The sequence below is a fragment of the Loxodonta africana genome, chromosome 19 (assembly GCF_030014295.1).
Source record: "Loxodonta africana isolate mLoxAfr1 chromosome 19, mLoxAfr1.hap2, whole genome shotgun sequence".
NCBI lineage: Eukaryota > Metazoa > Chordata > Mammalia > Proboscidea > Elephantidae > Loxodonta > Loxodonta africana.
The window spans coordinates 27,602,937-27,619,635 of record NC_087360.1 but is presented as its reverse complement, the minus strand read 5'-3'; the positions used below and the strand labels follow the sequence as shown (position 1 = coordinate 27,619,635).

The window sequence follows — 16,699 nt, the reverse complement described above, 5'->3', positions numbered from 1 at the left end:
TTACAGCTCAAGTTAATTTCTCATACAAAAATTTATACACATATTGTTATGTGACCCTAGTTGCTATCCCTATAATGTAACAGCACACTCCTTCCCACCCCAGGGTTCCCATGTCCATTCAACCAACTCCTATCCCTTTCTGCCTTCTCATCCTGCCTCTGGACAGGAGCTACCCATTTAGTCTCTTGTATCTACTTGAACTAAGAAGCACACTCTTCATGGGTATTATTTTATGTTTCACAGCCTGGTCTAATCTTTGTCTGAAGAGTCAGCTTTGGGGATGGTTTTAGTTCTAGGTTAACAGAGAGTCCAGGGGCCATGTTTTCTGGGGTTTCTCCAGTCTCAGTCAGATCATCGAGTCTGGTCTTTTTACGCAAATTTGAGTTCTGCATCACGATTTCCTCCTGCTCTGTCAGGGACTTTCTGTTGTGTTCCCTGTCAGGGCAGTTATTGGTGGCAGCCAGGCACCATCTAGTTCTGGTCTTAGGCTGATGGAGTCTCTGATTTATGTGGCCCTTTTGTCTCTTGAGCTAATATTTTCCTTGTGTCTTCGGTATCCCTCGTTCTCCTTTGCTCCAGGTAGGTTGGGACCAATTGATGCATCTTAGATGGACACTCTCAAACTTTTAAGACCCCAGGTGCTAATCACCAAAGTGGAATGCAGAACATTTTCTTAATAAACTTTGTTATGCCAACTGACCTAGATGTTCCCCAAAACCGTGGTCCCCAGACCTCTCTGCCCCTGCTACTTTGTCCCTTGAAGTGTTTGGTTGTGTTCAGGAAACTTCTTAGCTTTTGGTTTAGTCCAGTTGTGCTGACTTCCCCTGTATCGTGTGTTGTCCTTCCCTTCACCTAAGATAATCCTTGTCTACTATCTAGTTAGTGAATTACCCTCTTTGTCCCTCCCCACCCTCATAACCATCAAAGAATGTTTTCTTCTGTGTTTAAACCTTTTCTTGAATTTTTATAACAGTGGTCTCATACAATATTTGTCTTTTTGTGACTGGGTATGTTCACTTAGCATAATGCCTTCCAGATTCATCCATGTTGTGAGATATTTTGCAGATTCATCATTGTTCTTTATCATTGAGTAGTATTTCATTGTGAGAATATACCGTAATTTGTTTATTCACTCATCTGTTGATGGGCACCTAAGTTGTTTCTATCTTTTCGCTACTATGAACAGTGCTGCAGTGAACACGGGTGTGCATATATCTATTCGTGTGAGGGCTCTTATTTCTCTAGGACATATTTCAAGGAGTGGGGTTGTTGGACTATATGGTGCTTCTATTTCTAGCTTTTTAAGGAAGTGCCAAGTGTATTTCCAAAGAGGTTATACCATTTGACATTCCCAACAGCAGTGTACAAATGTTCCAGTCTCTCCACAACCTCTCCAACATTTATTATTGTGTGTTTTTTGGATTAATGCTAGCCTTATTGGGGTGAGATGGTATCTCATTGTAGTTTTGACTTGCATTTCTCTAATGGCTAATGGTCATGGGCATTTCCTCATATATCTGTTCGCCTCCTGAATGTCTTCTTTGGTGAAGTGCGTGTTCGTATCCTTCGTGCATTTTTCTTTCTTTCTTTTTTTTTATTGTACATTATATGAAGGTTTACAGAACAAACTAGCTTCTTACTAAAAAGTTAGGTCACATATTGTTTTATGACAATGTTTAACATCCCTTTGCCCATTTTTAATTGGGCTATTTGTCTTTTTGTTGTTGAGATTTTGCAGTATCTTGTAGATTTTAGAGATTAGACTCTGATTGGATATCAAAATTTTTTTCTCAGTCTGTAGATTGTTTTTTACTCTTTTGGTGAAGTCTTTGAATGAGCATAAGTTTTTGATTTTTAGGAACTTCCAGTTATCTAGTTTCTCTTCTGGTGTTTGTGCATTGTTAGTTATGTTTTGTATTCTGCTTATACCATGTTTTAGGGCTCCTAGCATTGTCCTTATTTTTTCTCCCATGATCTTTATTGTTTTAGATTTTATGTTCAGGTCTTTGATCCTTTTTGAGTTAGTTTTTGTACATGATGTGAGGTATGGGTCTCGTTTCATTATTTTGCAGATGGATATCCAGTTATGCCAGCACCGTTTGTTAAAGAGACTGTCTTTTCCCTATTTAATGGACTTTGGGCCTTTGTCAAATATCAGCTGCTCATAGGTGGATGAATTTAAGTCTGGATTCTAAATTTTGTTCCATTGGTCTATGTATTTGTTGTTATACCTATACCAGGCTGTTTTGACTACCATGGTGGTATAATAGGTTCTAAAATCAGGTAGTGTGAGTCCTTCCACTTTGTTCTTCTTCTTCTTCAGTAATGCTTTACTTATCTGGGGCCTCTTCCCTTTCCATATGAAGTTGGTAATTTGTTTCTCCATCTCATTAAAAAATGCCTTTGGAATTTGAATCGGTATTGCACTATATCTGTAGATCGCTTTGGGTAGAATAGACATTTTCACAATGTTGAATTTTCCTATCCATGAGCAAGGTATGTTTTTCCACTTATGTAGGTCTCTTTTGGTTTCTTGTAGTAGTGTTTTGTAGTTTTCTTTGTATAGGCCTTTTATGTCACTGGTTAGATTTATTCCTAAGTATTTTATCTTCTTGGGGGCTATTGTAAATGATATTGATTTGGTGATTCCCTCTTCAAAGTTTTCTCTGTTGTTGTAGAGGAATCCAACTGATTTTTGTGTGTTTATCTTGTATCTTGATATTCTTCTGAAATCTTCTGTTAGTTCCAGTAGTTTTCTTGTGGATTCTTTGGGTTTCCTGTGTATGAGATCATATCATCTGCCAGTAGGGATATTTTACTTCTTCCTTGCCAATTTGGATGACCTTTATTTCTTTGTTCTTGCCCTCCTGCTCTATCTAGGACCTCCAGCACAATGTTCAATGAGAGTGGTGATAAAGGGCATCATTGTCTGGTTCTTGTTCTCAAGGGGAATGTTTTCAGACTCTCTCCATTTAGGATGATGTTGGCTGTTGGGTTTGTATAAATGTCCTTTATTATGCTGAGGAATTTCCCTTCTATTCCTATTTTGCCGAGAGTTTTTGTCATGAATAGGTGTTGGACTTTGTCAAATGCCTTTTCTGCATCAATTGATAAGATCATGTGGTTCTTATCTTTTATTTATGTGATGGATCACATTGATTGTTTTTCTAATGCTGAACCATCCCTGCATATCTGGTATGAATCTCACTTGGTCATGGTGAATTTTTTTTTTGATATGTTGAATTCTATTGGCTAGAATTTTGTTGAGAATTTTTGTGTCTATGTTCATGAGGGATACTGGTCTGTAATTTTCTTTTTTTGTGTGACGTCTTTACCTGGTTTTGGTATCAGAGTTACGCTGGCTTCATAGAATCACTTTGGGAGTATTCCATCCTTTCTTATGTTCTGAAATGCCTTTAGTAGTAGTGGTGTTAACACTTCTCCTTAAGTTTGGTAGAATTCTCCAGTAAAGCTGTCAGGACCAGGGCTTTTTTTTTTTTTTGTGGGAGTGTTTTAATTTCCTCTTTAATCTCGTCTTTTGTTATAGGTTTATTTAGTTGTTCTACCTCTGTTTGTGTTAGTTTAGGTAGGTAGTATGCTTCTAGAAATTTGTCCATTTCCTCTGGGTTTTCCAACTTGTTGGAGTATAATTTTTCACAGTATTCTGTTATGATTCTTTCAATTTCAGTTGGCCCTGTTGTGATATTGCCCATCTTATTTCTTATTCAGGTTGTTTGCTTTCTCTCCTGTTTTTCTTTTGTTAGTTTGGCCAATGGTTTATCGATTTTGTGGATCTTCTCAAAGACTCACCTTTTGGTTTCATTAACTCTCTTGTTTGTTTTTCTATTCTTTATTTCATTTATTTCTGCTCTCATTTTTATTATTTCCTTTCTTCTGGTGCCCATGGGCTTCACTTGCTGCTCTCTTTCTACTTGTTTGAGTTGTAAGGTTAATGTTTTGATTTTGGCTGTTTCTTCTTTTTGGATGTGTGCATTTATTGCTGTAAATAGTCCTCTGAGCATTGCTTTTGCTGTGTCCCAAAGGTTCTGGTGAGATGTGTTTTCATTCTCATTTGATTCTGTGAATTTCTTTATTCTATCCTTGATTTCTTCTATAACCCAGTAGTTTTTGAGCAATGTGCTGTTCAGCTTCAATGTATTTTTTTTCTTTGCTTTTTGTGTTATTGATTTCTACTTTTATCACTTTATAGTCAGAAAAGATGCTTTGTAATATTTTGATGTTTTGGATTCTGCTATGGCTTGCTTTGTGGCCTAATATGTGGTCTATTCTGGAGAATGTTCCATATGCTTTGGAAAAGAAAGTATACTTGGCTGCTCTTGGTTGGAGTGTTCTGCATATATCTATGAGATTAAGTTGGTTGATTGTGGCATTTAGATCTTCCACATCTTTATTGAGCTTCTTTCTGGATGTTCTGTCCTTCTCCAAAAGTGGTGTGTTGAAGTCTCCTACTGTTATTGTGGAGTTGTCTATTTCTCTCTTCAATGCTGTTAGACGTTTTTTAAATGTATTTTGGAGCCCTGTCATTGGGTGAGTAAATATTTATCATGGTTATATCCTCCTGGTATTGACCCTTTAATATTTATGTAGTGTCCTTCCTTATCCTTTGTGGTGGATTTTGCTTTAAGTCTATTTTGTCAGAAGTTAATATTGCCACTCCTGCTCTTTTTTGATCGTTCTTTGCTTGACACATTTTTCTCCATCCTTTGAGGTTTAGTTTGTTTGTGCCTTTGAGTCTAAGGTGTGTCTCTTGTAGGCAGCATATAGATGGATCTTTTTTTTTTACCATTCTGCCACTGTCTGTCTCTTAATTGGTATATTTAGTCCTTTTACATTCAGCATAATTATTGATACATATGAGTTTAGTGCTGTCATTTTGATGTAGTTTTGTGTGTGTTGTTGATAGTTTCTTTTGTTCCACTTAATTTTCTGTGCTGAGTCATATTTTTATGTATTTTCTTTTTATTTTTTTCATTTTTGTTGATTTTTGTATTTGCTGAGTCTTTATGTTTTTCTTCTTTTTTATTTTGATGTGCAGGAGTGTTAGTTTCCTTTGTGGTTACCTGAATATTTACCTCCATTTTTCTAAATTTAAACCAATCTTTTATTTCTTGATATCACCTTGACTTACTCTCCATATAAAAGTTATATGACTACATGATTTATTCCCTCTTTTTTCTTTTAATGTTACCATCCTTTACATATTGATGTCTCTGTTTCCCTACTTTCAGTGTTTTAGCTTTGATTTATTTTTGTGACTTCCTATCTGGGTTGATATTTGGTTGTTCAGTCCTGTGTTCTAGTCTTTGGTTGTTATCCGATGTTACTGAATTTATAACCGTAGGACTCCCTTTTGTATTTCTTGTAATTTTGGTTTGGTTTTTACAAATGCCCTTAACTTCTGTTTATCTGGAAATGCCCTAATTTTGCCATCACATTTAAGAGACAGTTTTTACTGGATATGTAATTCTTGGCTGGCAATTTTTTCCCTTCAAGACTTTATGTATGTCATCCCATTGCCTTCTTTCCTGCATGGTTTCTGTTGAGTAGTCAGAGCTTAGTCTTATTAACTCTCCTTTGTGGATGACTTTTTGGTTATTCCTAGCTGCTCTTAAAATTCACTCTTTATCTTTGGTTTTGGCAAGTTTGATTATAATATTTCTTGGTGACTTTCTTTTGGGATCTACCCTGTGTGGGGTTTGATGAGCTTCTTGGATAAATATTTTCTTGTCTTTCATGATATCAGGGAAGTTTTCTGTCAAGAAATCTTCTACAATTCTCTCTGTATTTTCTGTTATTCTGTTACTCCAATTATTCATAGGTATTCCTCTTGATAGAGTCCCACATAATTCTTAGGGTTTCTTCATTTTTTTTAATTATTTCATCTGATTTTTTTCCTCAAATAAATTGGTGTCAAGTGCTTTATCTTCAATCTTACTAATTCTGACTTCCATTGTTTCAGTTCTACTCCTACGACTTTCTATTGAGTTGTCTAATTCTGAAATTTTATTGTTAATCTTTTGGATTTCTCTTTGCTGTCGCTCTATGGATTCTTGCAGCCTGTTAATTTGTCATTATGCTCTTGCATAACCTTCCTGAGTTCCTCTGTTGCCTTGTCTGTGTGTTCCTTGGCTTGGTCGCATTTTGCCTGACCTCCTTCCTGATATTTTCAAGAGCTCTGTATATTAATCTTTTGAGTCCTACCTCTGGTAACTCTAAGAACTTCTGTTCCTTCAGGAGGTTTCTTGGCTCTTGTTTTGGTCACTTGCTGAAGCCATCATGCTCTGCGCCATAAGGGCTCCTTTTTCTAAAATATAAACTACTTTAATATATGAGTAATTTACAGTGAACATGTATTTCTTTTGTGATCAGAAAAATAAAGCCAAAAAGACATTTTAATTTAACCAGATAAGTATAACAAACATCAAATAGTGAAATAGATCATTTTCAGATCAAGTCTTGTGAAGATAAATCCAAATACATATTTTTCGCTAATTCTTTCCCATACCACTTCGTTCTAACCCTGTCCTTAGTCTTTGCTTAGAATATTTCTTTCTAATGCACACTGAATTACAGCATATAGTGAAATTCCTTTCAGGTTGTTTGTCTATAGTGGATACTGTTGGTGTCCCACCTAGGGCCCCTTCTTCAGGCCATTCCCTAGCTACTCTTGGCTGCTAAATATTCATGGCTACATTCTCTTTAGAGAATTCTCTTAGTTAAAGGGAACCACCTTACCAGGAGGTGACTGGGGTGGCCCAAGGCCAATGACTGACTAATAGGCTGGATATGAAAGCCTAGCTCCCTGGCCTCAAAGGATCCATCTATTGTGTCCCTGATCAGAATGTTCAGTAGTGATAGCTGGGCACTATCTAATTCTTCTGGTCTCAAGTAGAGGAGGCTGTGGATTATGGAGACAATTAGTCCTGTAATCTGGTTCCTTCCCTGATTCTTGGGTTTCCTTCTTTCTTTTTGGTTCCAGACAAATAGAGATGAAATACTACTCACTGTATTGGGAAGTAGAACACGAAGTGTTTATAGATTTAAACTGCTACTTTTCTATAAAGCAGCCCTGGTGGCACAATGGTTAAACCCTCAGCTATTAACCAAAAGGTCGATGGTTTGAACCCACCAGCCGCTCCAAAGAAGCAAAGACCTGAAAATCTGCTCCCATAAAGATTACAGCCTAGGAAACCCTGTGGGGCAGTTCTACTCTGTCATGTGGAGTGATTATGAGTCCAAACCAACTCCATAGCACACAACAGCTTTTCTATATCAAAAGAGGCAATCTTTCTTTGTCAACGCAGCTACTGAGGTGTTGTAAGGTTGGTGTTCTGTGCCCAGGAGGGTGGCTGCTCCGACACACCTCCACCGACTCCTCTACAGTCACCCACTTTACCCAGTCTAGATACCAGACCAGCAGGTCAGTGGGAAAAAGATGGTGTCGGGACAACTGATTATCAGTATGGAAAAACATAGAATTGGTTCCCTACCCTCACCACAGACTTATAAATGATTTTAAGATGCATCAAAACTCTGATTGTCAAAAGCAAGCTTTAAAATTTGAGAAGAAAATATAGGAAGCATATTTGGAACATCAAAGTGGTGAAGGATTTCTTAAGTAAGATGCAAAAGTGGAAACCATTAAGGAAAACATTGTTAAATCTGATGCATCAACATTAAAAACATCCGTATGAGAAACCCTGGTGGAACAATGGTTAAGTGTTGGCTGCTAACCAAAAGGTCTGCAGTTCAAATCCACCAGTCGTTCCTTAGAAATTGTATGGGGCAGTTCTACTCTATACTGTACGGTTGCTATAAGTCAAGATTGACTTGACGGCATGGGGTTTGGTTTGGGGTTTATGACAAATCTTATCATAAAATCAAGGTGAACAAGACAAGCCACAGGCTTGCTAGTATCATTATTGTTAGTTGACACGGGCCATTTCTGACCTATGATGTGGTTCTCACTTGTGGCACTTCTACTCTAGAGGTCCCTGATCCTTCAAACCATTTCCTCACCTTCACCCTCATTCATAGTCCCTGGCCACCGAAGCCTGGGTGCTATCATCAGCTAGACCAGATCCCCAAAGGTTGGTCCAGATTCAAGGACTTAGTGAGACTTATGATTCAGACCTGGCTGAAATTACTTTCACTTTGCTTTTCTTCTGAACCTGCAAATGAACTGTGTGAAGGAGATACCTGAGATTGAGGGTATTTCTGGCCTGAACTTGCCAATGAGATGTAAACAGAAGGTGCTAGAGGGGCTTTTGTATAAACTTTTAAAAACAGGGGTGGATGCAGCTGACATGTATTTTGCTCTTTGCCCTTGACCTTGGTTGGAATGCAGAGCAGATGCTAGAGATGGAGCACCATCTTGTGACCATGAGGTGATGAGCCGAGGATGACAGCCCATACGCTGGGGATGAGGAATGATAGGAGTGTGGTCTGTGTAGGCATCCAGGAGCCACCATACCAGCCCTGTGCCATTTGCTTCCGGATTTCTTGAGAGAGATAAGGCTCCTATTTGGTTAAGCCTCTATAAATTGCTTCCCTTGTATAATAATTGCTAACATTTATTATGCACTTACTATATGTTTATATGTTAGAGACATGCTGGTGGCATAGTGGTTAAGTGGTATGGCTGCTAACCAAAAGGTCTGCAGTTCGAATCCGCCAGGTGCTCCTTGGAAATGCTACAGGGCAGTTCTACTCTGTCCTATAGGGTCGCTATGAGTCAGAATCAACTCGACAGCAGTGGGTTTGGTTTGGCTGGTTTTTTGTATGTTAGAAATTGTGCTGTTGTTAGTTGCCATCAGTAGATTCTGACTCATGGTGACCCTATGTATGTCAGGGTTTTCTGTACGATCTTCCATGGCTGATTTTTCAGAAGTGTGTTGCCAGCCCTTTCTTCCAAGGCACCTCTGGGTGGACTCAAACCACCAACTTTTGGTTAGCAGCCAAGCTTTGTTAACTGCACCATTCAGGGACTCCAATTGATCTATAGGTTCCATGTAATCCAATCAAAATCCAAGGAAATTAACAAGCTAATTCTAAAATTTACATGGAAATGCTAAAGACAAATATTGTCAAGGCAATATTGAAGAACAAAGCTGGAGGACCTACAGTATTAGATATCGAGTCTTTCTATAAAGCTTACAGTAAATGAGACAATGTGGTACTCTTGCAAGGTGGACAATCAGACCAACAGAATAGAACACAGGGTCCCGAAATAGACCCTCACATAGTCACCAGATTTATCACAAAGATGACCTTGCAGTGTATTGGAGAAAGGATGGCCTTTTTCAATAAATCATCTGTGCCAATTTATGGGGGGAAAAAAAAACCTTGACCAATACTTCACACCATATACAAAAATTAATTTGAGATAGATCATAGACTAAAATTTGAAACAATCAAGCTTCTAGAAGAAAACATAGGAGACTGTCTCATAACATTGGAATAGGAAGATTTCTTTAACAGGACACAGACTATGAAGGATGGATGCATTGATATCATTAAAATTAACAACTTCTATTCATCAAAAGACATCATTAAGAGAGTAAAAAGGTAAGCCCCAGAGAGAAAGGAGATAACTCTAATAAATATATCTGGTGAAAGGCTCCTATGCAGAAAGTATAAAAAAAAAAAACTCTTACAAATCAATAAGAAGAGAATCCCAATTTTTTTATTGCAGTAAAATACACATAACACAAAATTTACCATTGTAACCATTTTAAAGTGTACAATTCATTGGTGTTAAGTACATTTACAATGCTGCACAACCACCACCTCTGTCTTCTTCCAGAACTTTCCTCACCCCAAATAGAAACTCTATACCCACTAAGCAGTAGCTCCTCATTCCTTCCTCATCCCACCAACTGGCAACCACTAATCTACTTTCTATCCCTATGGATTTGTGAATTCTAGATATTTCATATAAATGGAATGATACAATACTAGTATGCAGCCTTTTGTGTCTGTTTTCTTTTACTTAAGATAAGGTTTTTAGGTTTGTCCATGTTGTACCATGTATCAGTACTTTAGGTCTTTTTTTTTTTTTCTTCTAATTTTTCTTTCCCCCATGTGTCTGACAGTTTGTCTTACTGTGGTGGCTTGCATGTTGCCGTGATACTAGAAGCTTTGCCACCAGTATATCAAATATTGGCAGAGTCACCCTTGGTGGACAGGTTTCAACTGAGCTTCCAGACTAAGACAGACTAAGAAGAAGGACCTGGCAGTCTAGTTCTGAAAAAAATGGCCAGTGAAAACCTTATGATTAGCAGTGGAACATTTTCTGATAAAGGGCCAGAAGATGAGCCCCTCAGGTTGGAAAGCACTCCAAATACAACTGGGAAAGAACTGCCTTTTCAAAGTAGAGTCAATCTTAATGACATGGATGGAGTCAAGCTTTCAGGACCATTGTTTGCTGATGTGGCATGATTCAAAATGAGAAGAAATAGTTCCGAACACCCATTAGTAACAGGAACGTGGAATGTACAAAGCATGAATCTAGGAAAATTGGAAGTCGTCAGATATGAAATGGAACGCATAAAGATTGATATTCTAGATCAATATCCTAGGCATTAGTGAACTGATATGGACTGGCAATTGTCATTTTGAATCAGGCAATCATATGGTCTACTATGCCAAATATGACAAATTGAAGATGAATGGAGTTGCATTCATTGTCAAAAACAACATTTCAAAATCCATCCTGAAGTACAATGCTGTCAGTTATAGGATAATATCCATATGCCTACAAGGAAGACCAGTTAATATGACTATTATTCAAATTTATGCGCCAATCACTAAGGCCAAAGTTGAAGAAACCAAAGATTTTTACCAACATCTGCAGGCTGAAATTGATCAAACATGTAATCAAGATGCATTCATAACTACTGGCAACTGGAATTCGAAAGTTGGAAACAGAAAGATTGGTAGTCGGAAAATATGGTCTTGGTGATAGAAATGATGCTGGAGATCACATGATAGAATTTCGCAAGGCCAACAACTTCTCCACTTCAAATACCTTTTTTCAACAACATAAACGGCAACTATACACATGGACCTCGCCAGACAGAATACACAGGAATCAAATTGACTGCATATGTGGAAAGAGACGATGGAAAAGCTCAAGATCATCAGTCAGAACAAGGCCAGGGCTGACTGCAGAACAGACCATCAATTGCTCATATGTGAGTTCAATTTGAAACTGAAGAAAATTAGAACAAGTCTACAAGAGCCAAAGTATGACCTTGAGTATATCCCACCTGAATTTAGAGACCATTTCAAGAACAGATTTGACACATTGAACAGTAATGACTGAAAACCATACAATTTGTGAAATGACATCAAGGGCATCATACATGAAGAAAGCAAGAGGTCGTTAAAAAGACAAGAAACAAGAGATCAAAATGGATGTTAGGAGAGACCCTGAAAGTTGCTTTTGAAGGTAGAGTAGATAAAGTCAAAGGAAGAAATGATGAAGAGCTGAACAGAAAATTTCAAAGGGCAGCTCGAGAAGACAAAAGTAAAGTATTATAATGAAATGTGCAAAGACCTAGAGTTAGAAAATCAAAAATGAAGAACATGCTCAGCATTTCTCAAGCTGAAAGAACTGAAGAAAAAATTCAAGTCTCAGGTTGCAATATTGAAGGATTCTATGGGGAAAATATTAAATGATGCAGGAAGCATCAAAAGAAGATGGAAGGAATACACAGAGTCACTGTACCAAAAAGAACTGGACGACCTTCAATCATTTCAGAAGGTGGCATATGATCAAGAATCAATGTTACTGAAGGAAGAGGTCCAAGCTACATTGAAGGCATTGGTGAAAAACAAGGCTCTGGGGCTTGACGGAATACCAATTGAGATGTTTTGCAGCAACCAAATGCAGTGCTGGAAGTGCTCACTCATCTATGCCAAGAAATTTGAAGATGGCTACCTGGCCAACTGAATGGAAACCTGAATGGAAGAGATCCATATTTCTGCCCATTCCAAAGAAAGGTGATTCAACAGAATATGGAAATTATCAAGCAATATCATTAATATTTTTTAATAAATTTTTATTTAATTAAATAAATTTTATTTAATTAAATTTAATTTATAATTTTATTTTTTTAAATAAAATTTTCATGAAAATCACTCAAAAGCAGTTGCAGCAGTGTATTTACAGGGAACTGCCAGAGATTCAAGATGAATTCAGAAGAGGAGTGCAGCTAGGGCTATCATTGCTGATGTCAGATGAATCATGGCTGAAAGGAGAGAATACCAGAAAGATGTTTACCTGTGTTTTATGGATTACCCAAAGGCATTCGACTGTGTGGATCATAACAAATTATGGTTAACACTGCAAAGAATGAGAATCCCAGAACACTTAATTGTGCTCATGAGAAACCTGTAGTTAGATCAAGAGACAGTTGTTTGAGCAGAACAAGGGACTACTGAGTTGTTTAAAGTCAAGAAAGATGTGTATTAGGGCTGTATCCTTTCGCCATACTTATTCAATCTGTATATTGAGCAAATAATCAGAGAAACTAGACTATATGAAGAAGAACGCAGCATCAGAACTGGAGGAAGACTTATTAACAACCTGCAATATGCACATGACACAACCTTGCTTGCTGAAAGTGAAGAGGACTTGAAGCACTCACTGATGAAGCTCAAAGACCACAGCCTACAGCATGGATTACACCTCAACATAAAGAAAACAAAAATCCTCACAACTGGACCAATAAGAGACACCATGATAAATGGAGAAAAGTTCGAAGTTGTCAGGGTTTCATTTTACTTGGGTCCACAATCAACGCCCATGGAGGCAGCAGTCAAGAAATCAAAAGATGCATTGCATTGGGCAAATCTGCGGCAAAAGGGCTCTTTGAAGTGTTCAGAAGCAAAGATGCCACTTTAAGGACTAAGGTGTGCCTGACCCAAGTCATGGTGTTTTCAATTGCCTCATATGCATGTGAAAGCTGGACAATGAATAAGGAAGACTGGAGAAGAACTGATACCTTTGAATTATGGTGTTGGAAAAGAATATTGAATATACCATGGACTGCCAGAAGAGTGAACAAGTCTGTCTCGGAAGAAGTACAGCCAGAATGCTCACTAGAAGCAAGATTTCATCTCACATACTTTAAATATGTTATCAAGAGGGACCAGTCCCTGGAGAAGGACAGAATGCTTGGTAAAAAGGATGAAGACCTTTAGCAAGATGGATTGACGCAGTGGCTCCAACAATGGGCTCAGGACTGGGCAGTATTTTGTTCTGTTGTACATAGGGTCGCTACGAGTTGGAGCTGACTCGGCGGCACCTAACAACAACAACAATTTTTATTTATTGTGTTTTTTGTGTTTGAGAATATACATAGCAAAAAGTACACCAATTCAACAGTGTCTACATATACAATTTAGTGACATTGATTACATTCTTCAAGTTGTATAACCATTCTAACCCCCCTTCTCTGAGTTGCTCCTCCCCATCAACATAAGCTCACTGCCCCCTAAGCTTTCTGCCTAATATTTCAGGTTGTTGTTATCAATTTGATCCCATAAAGATAGTTCTTTTGTGTGTGTGTGTGCTTTAGGTGAAAGTTTACAGAGCAAATTAGTTTCTCATTAAAAAAATTTATACATACTTTTTTCGTTTGGCCAGAACTGCCATCTTCTCAAAAAGACAAACCCAAAGAGAAAGAGAAGTAGCACATACTGTATGTTCTCCAGGCCTTTTAGAAAATTTGGAGTTGTTCCTTTGGCCACATACATGCGAATCTATAAGAAGGGTGGTATTGTAGACATCAAGAGACTGGGCACTGTTCAAAAAAGAATGTCCCACAAGTACTACCGTGGCAAAACTGGAATAGTCTACGTTACCCAGTGTGCTGTTAGCATTGTTGTGAACAAACAAGTTAAGGACAAGATTTTTGCCAAAAGACTCAATGTGCGTATCAAACATATTAAGCACTGTAAGAGCCAAGATAGCTTCCTGCAACGCATGAAGGAAAAAGATCGGAAAAAGAAGGACGCCAAAGAGGAAGTTACCTGGGTTCAGCTGAAGCTCAAGCCTGCTCCACCCCGAGAAGCATGCCTGGTGAGAACCAGTGGAAATGAGCCTGAGCTGCTGGAACCTATTTGCTATGAATTCGTGGCATAACAGGCGTAAATTAAAGATGTCTGCGATGTAAAAAAAAAAAAAAAATTCATGCACAAATTGTTTCATGACATTGATTACAATCCCTGACATGTGTCAGCACTCTCCCCCTTGCCACTCCATCTTCCCCATTTCCATTCCTCCGTTTTTCCTGTCCCTTACTGCCTTCTCATCCCATTTGGTCTCATGTATTTGATTGATCTGAGAAACACATTCCTGACACGTGTTATCGTTGGTTTTATAAGCCCGTCTAGTCTTCAGCTGAAAGGTGAATTTCGGGAGTGGCTTCAGTTCTGAGTTAGAAGGGTTTCCGGGAGCCAGAGTCTTGGAGGTTCCCCCGGTCTCTGTCAGACCAGTAAGTCTGGTCTTTTTTGTGAATTTGAATTTTGTTATTTTGAATTTTGTCCTATATTTTTCTCCTGCTCTGTCGGTGGTTGTAGCCGGGCATCAGCTAGTTCTTCTGGGCTGAGGCTGTGGGTTCATGTGGTCCATTAGTCCTTTGAGCTAATATTTTCCTTGTGTCTTTGGGTTTTTTTTCTTTAGCTATAAAAGCTAAACAATAATGTATGATATGGACATACCACAATGTGTTTACACATTCATCTGTTGATGGACACTTGGGTTGTTTCCACTTTTCACTATTGTGAATAGAGTTGCAATGAACATGTGTGTTCAAGCTTTTGTTGGAACACCTGTTTTCAATTCTTTTGGATATATACCTAGGGGTGAAGTTGCTGTGTCATGTGATAATTCTACTTTTAACTTATTGAGGAACTGCCAAATAGTTTTCCACAGGAATTGCACCATTTGACATTTCCACCAGCAATGTATGGGAGTGCCAATTTTGCCATATCCTCACCAGCACTTATTACTTTCTCTCTCTTTTTTTTTTGCTTTGTTTTGTTTTGTTTAATTATGGCCATCTTAGTAGGTGTGCAGGAGTTTCTGGGTGGCAAAAATAGTTAAGCACTGGGCTACTAGCCAAAAGTTTGGTGGTTCGAACCTACCCAGAGGAGCCTGGCAATTTGCTTCCAAAAGATCACAGCCATGAAGACTGTACTAGAAGCACAGCTCTACTATGGGACACATGAGGTCACCATGAGTCATAATCAACTCTATGGTAACTGGTTTTGTTTCGTTGTTGTTGTTGTTTAGCAGGGAAGTGATATCTCATTCTGGTTTTGATTTGCATCTCCCTAGTGATTAATGATGAATAGGAAACCCTACTGGCTCAGTGGTTAAGTACTAAGGCTGCTAACCAAAAGGCTGACAGCTCAAGTTCACCAGGTGCTCATGGGAAACTCTATGGGGCAGTTCTATTCTGTCCTATAGGGTTGCTATGAGTTGGAATCTACTCGACGGCAGTGGGTTTGTTTTTTTTTAAATGATTAATAAAGAAACCCAGGTGGTGTAGTAGGAAACCCTGGTGGCGTAGTGGTTAAGAGTTCGGCTGCTAACCAAAAGGTCAGCAGTTCAAATCCACCAGGTGCTCCTTGGAAACCCTATGGGGCAGTTCTACTCTGTCCTCTAGGGTCGCTATGAGTCGGAATTGACTCAACAACAATGGGTTTGGTTTGTGGTTTTTGTTTTTTTTTTTTTTTGGTGGCTTAGTGGTTAAGTGCTATAGCTGCTAACTAACAGGTTGGCAGTTTCAATCCACTACGTGCTCCTTGGATACTCTGTGGGGCAGTTCTACTCTGTCCTATAGCATCACTCTGATTTGAAATTGACTCAACTGCAATGAGTTGTTTTTTTTTTTAATGATTAATGAAAAACCCTGGGTGATACAAACAGTTTGTGCTTGGCTACTACTACAGTCGTTAAGTGCTCAGCTGCTAACTGAAAGGTTGGCAGTTTGAATCCATGAGCCACTCCACTGAAGAAAGATATGGCAGTCTGCTTCCATAAAGGTTACAGCCTTGGAAACCCAATGGAGCAGTTTTACTCTGTCCTATAGGGTCTCTGTACGTCAGAACTGACTGAACAGCAATGGATTTGCTTTGCTTACCAGGAAGCTGGCGGCTGGCATCCACCCAGCAGTGCCGTGGAAGAAGGGCCTGGTGATTTGCTTCTGTAACTTTAAAACCCATTGCTTTCGACTCGATTCATGGCCGCTGTATAGGACAGAGTAGAACTGCCCCATAGAGTTTCCAAGAAATGGCTGGTGCATTCAGACTGCCAACCATTTAGTTAGAACCATAGCTTTTAAACCGCTGCACCACCAGGGCTCCTCTATAAGATCACAGCCATTTAAAATCCTATAGAGTGCAGTTCTGCTCTGAAACATATGGGATCACTGTGTGTTGGAATTGCCTAGAAAGCAACAGGTTTGGTTTTGGAATGTCTAATAAAATTCAACATCGTTATGGATTGATTTGTGTCTCCCCAGTAAGATATATTCAAGTCCTAACCCCTGGTACCTGTGAATATAACTTTATTTGGAAATAATTTCTTTGCAGATATAATTAGTTTCGTTAACATGAGGTTATCCCAGAGTACGGTGGGCCATAGTCCAATATGTCTGGTGCC

The 16,699-nt window shown here is 38.6% G+C and overlaps 1 protein-coding gene across 1 annotated transcript; it reads left to right on the top strand.

Annotated features, from left to right (window-relative positions):
• Nucleotides 1–13,732: 13,732 nt before the first annotated feature.
• Nucleotides 13,733–14,173, top strand: LOC100663739 (large ribosomal subunit protein eL21-like). Its single transcript, XM_064271957.1, has one exon. It carries the CDS (start codon nt 13,733–13,735, stop codon nt 14,171–14,173), a length of 441 nt encoding a protein of 146 aa, XP_064128027.1.
• The last annotated feature ends 2,526 nt before the right edge of the window (nt 14,174–16,699 follow it).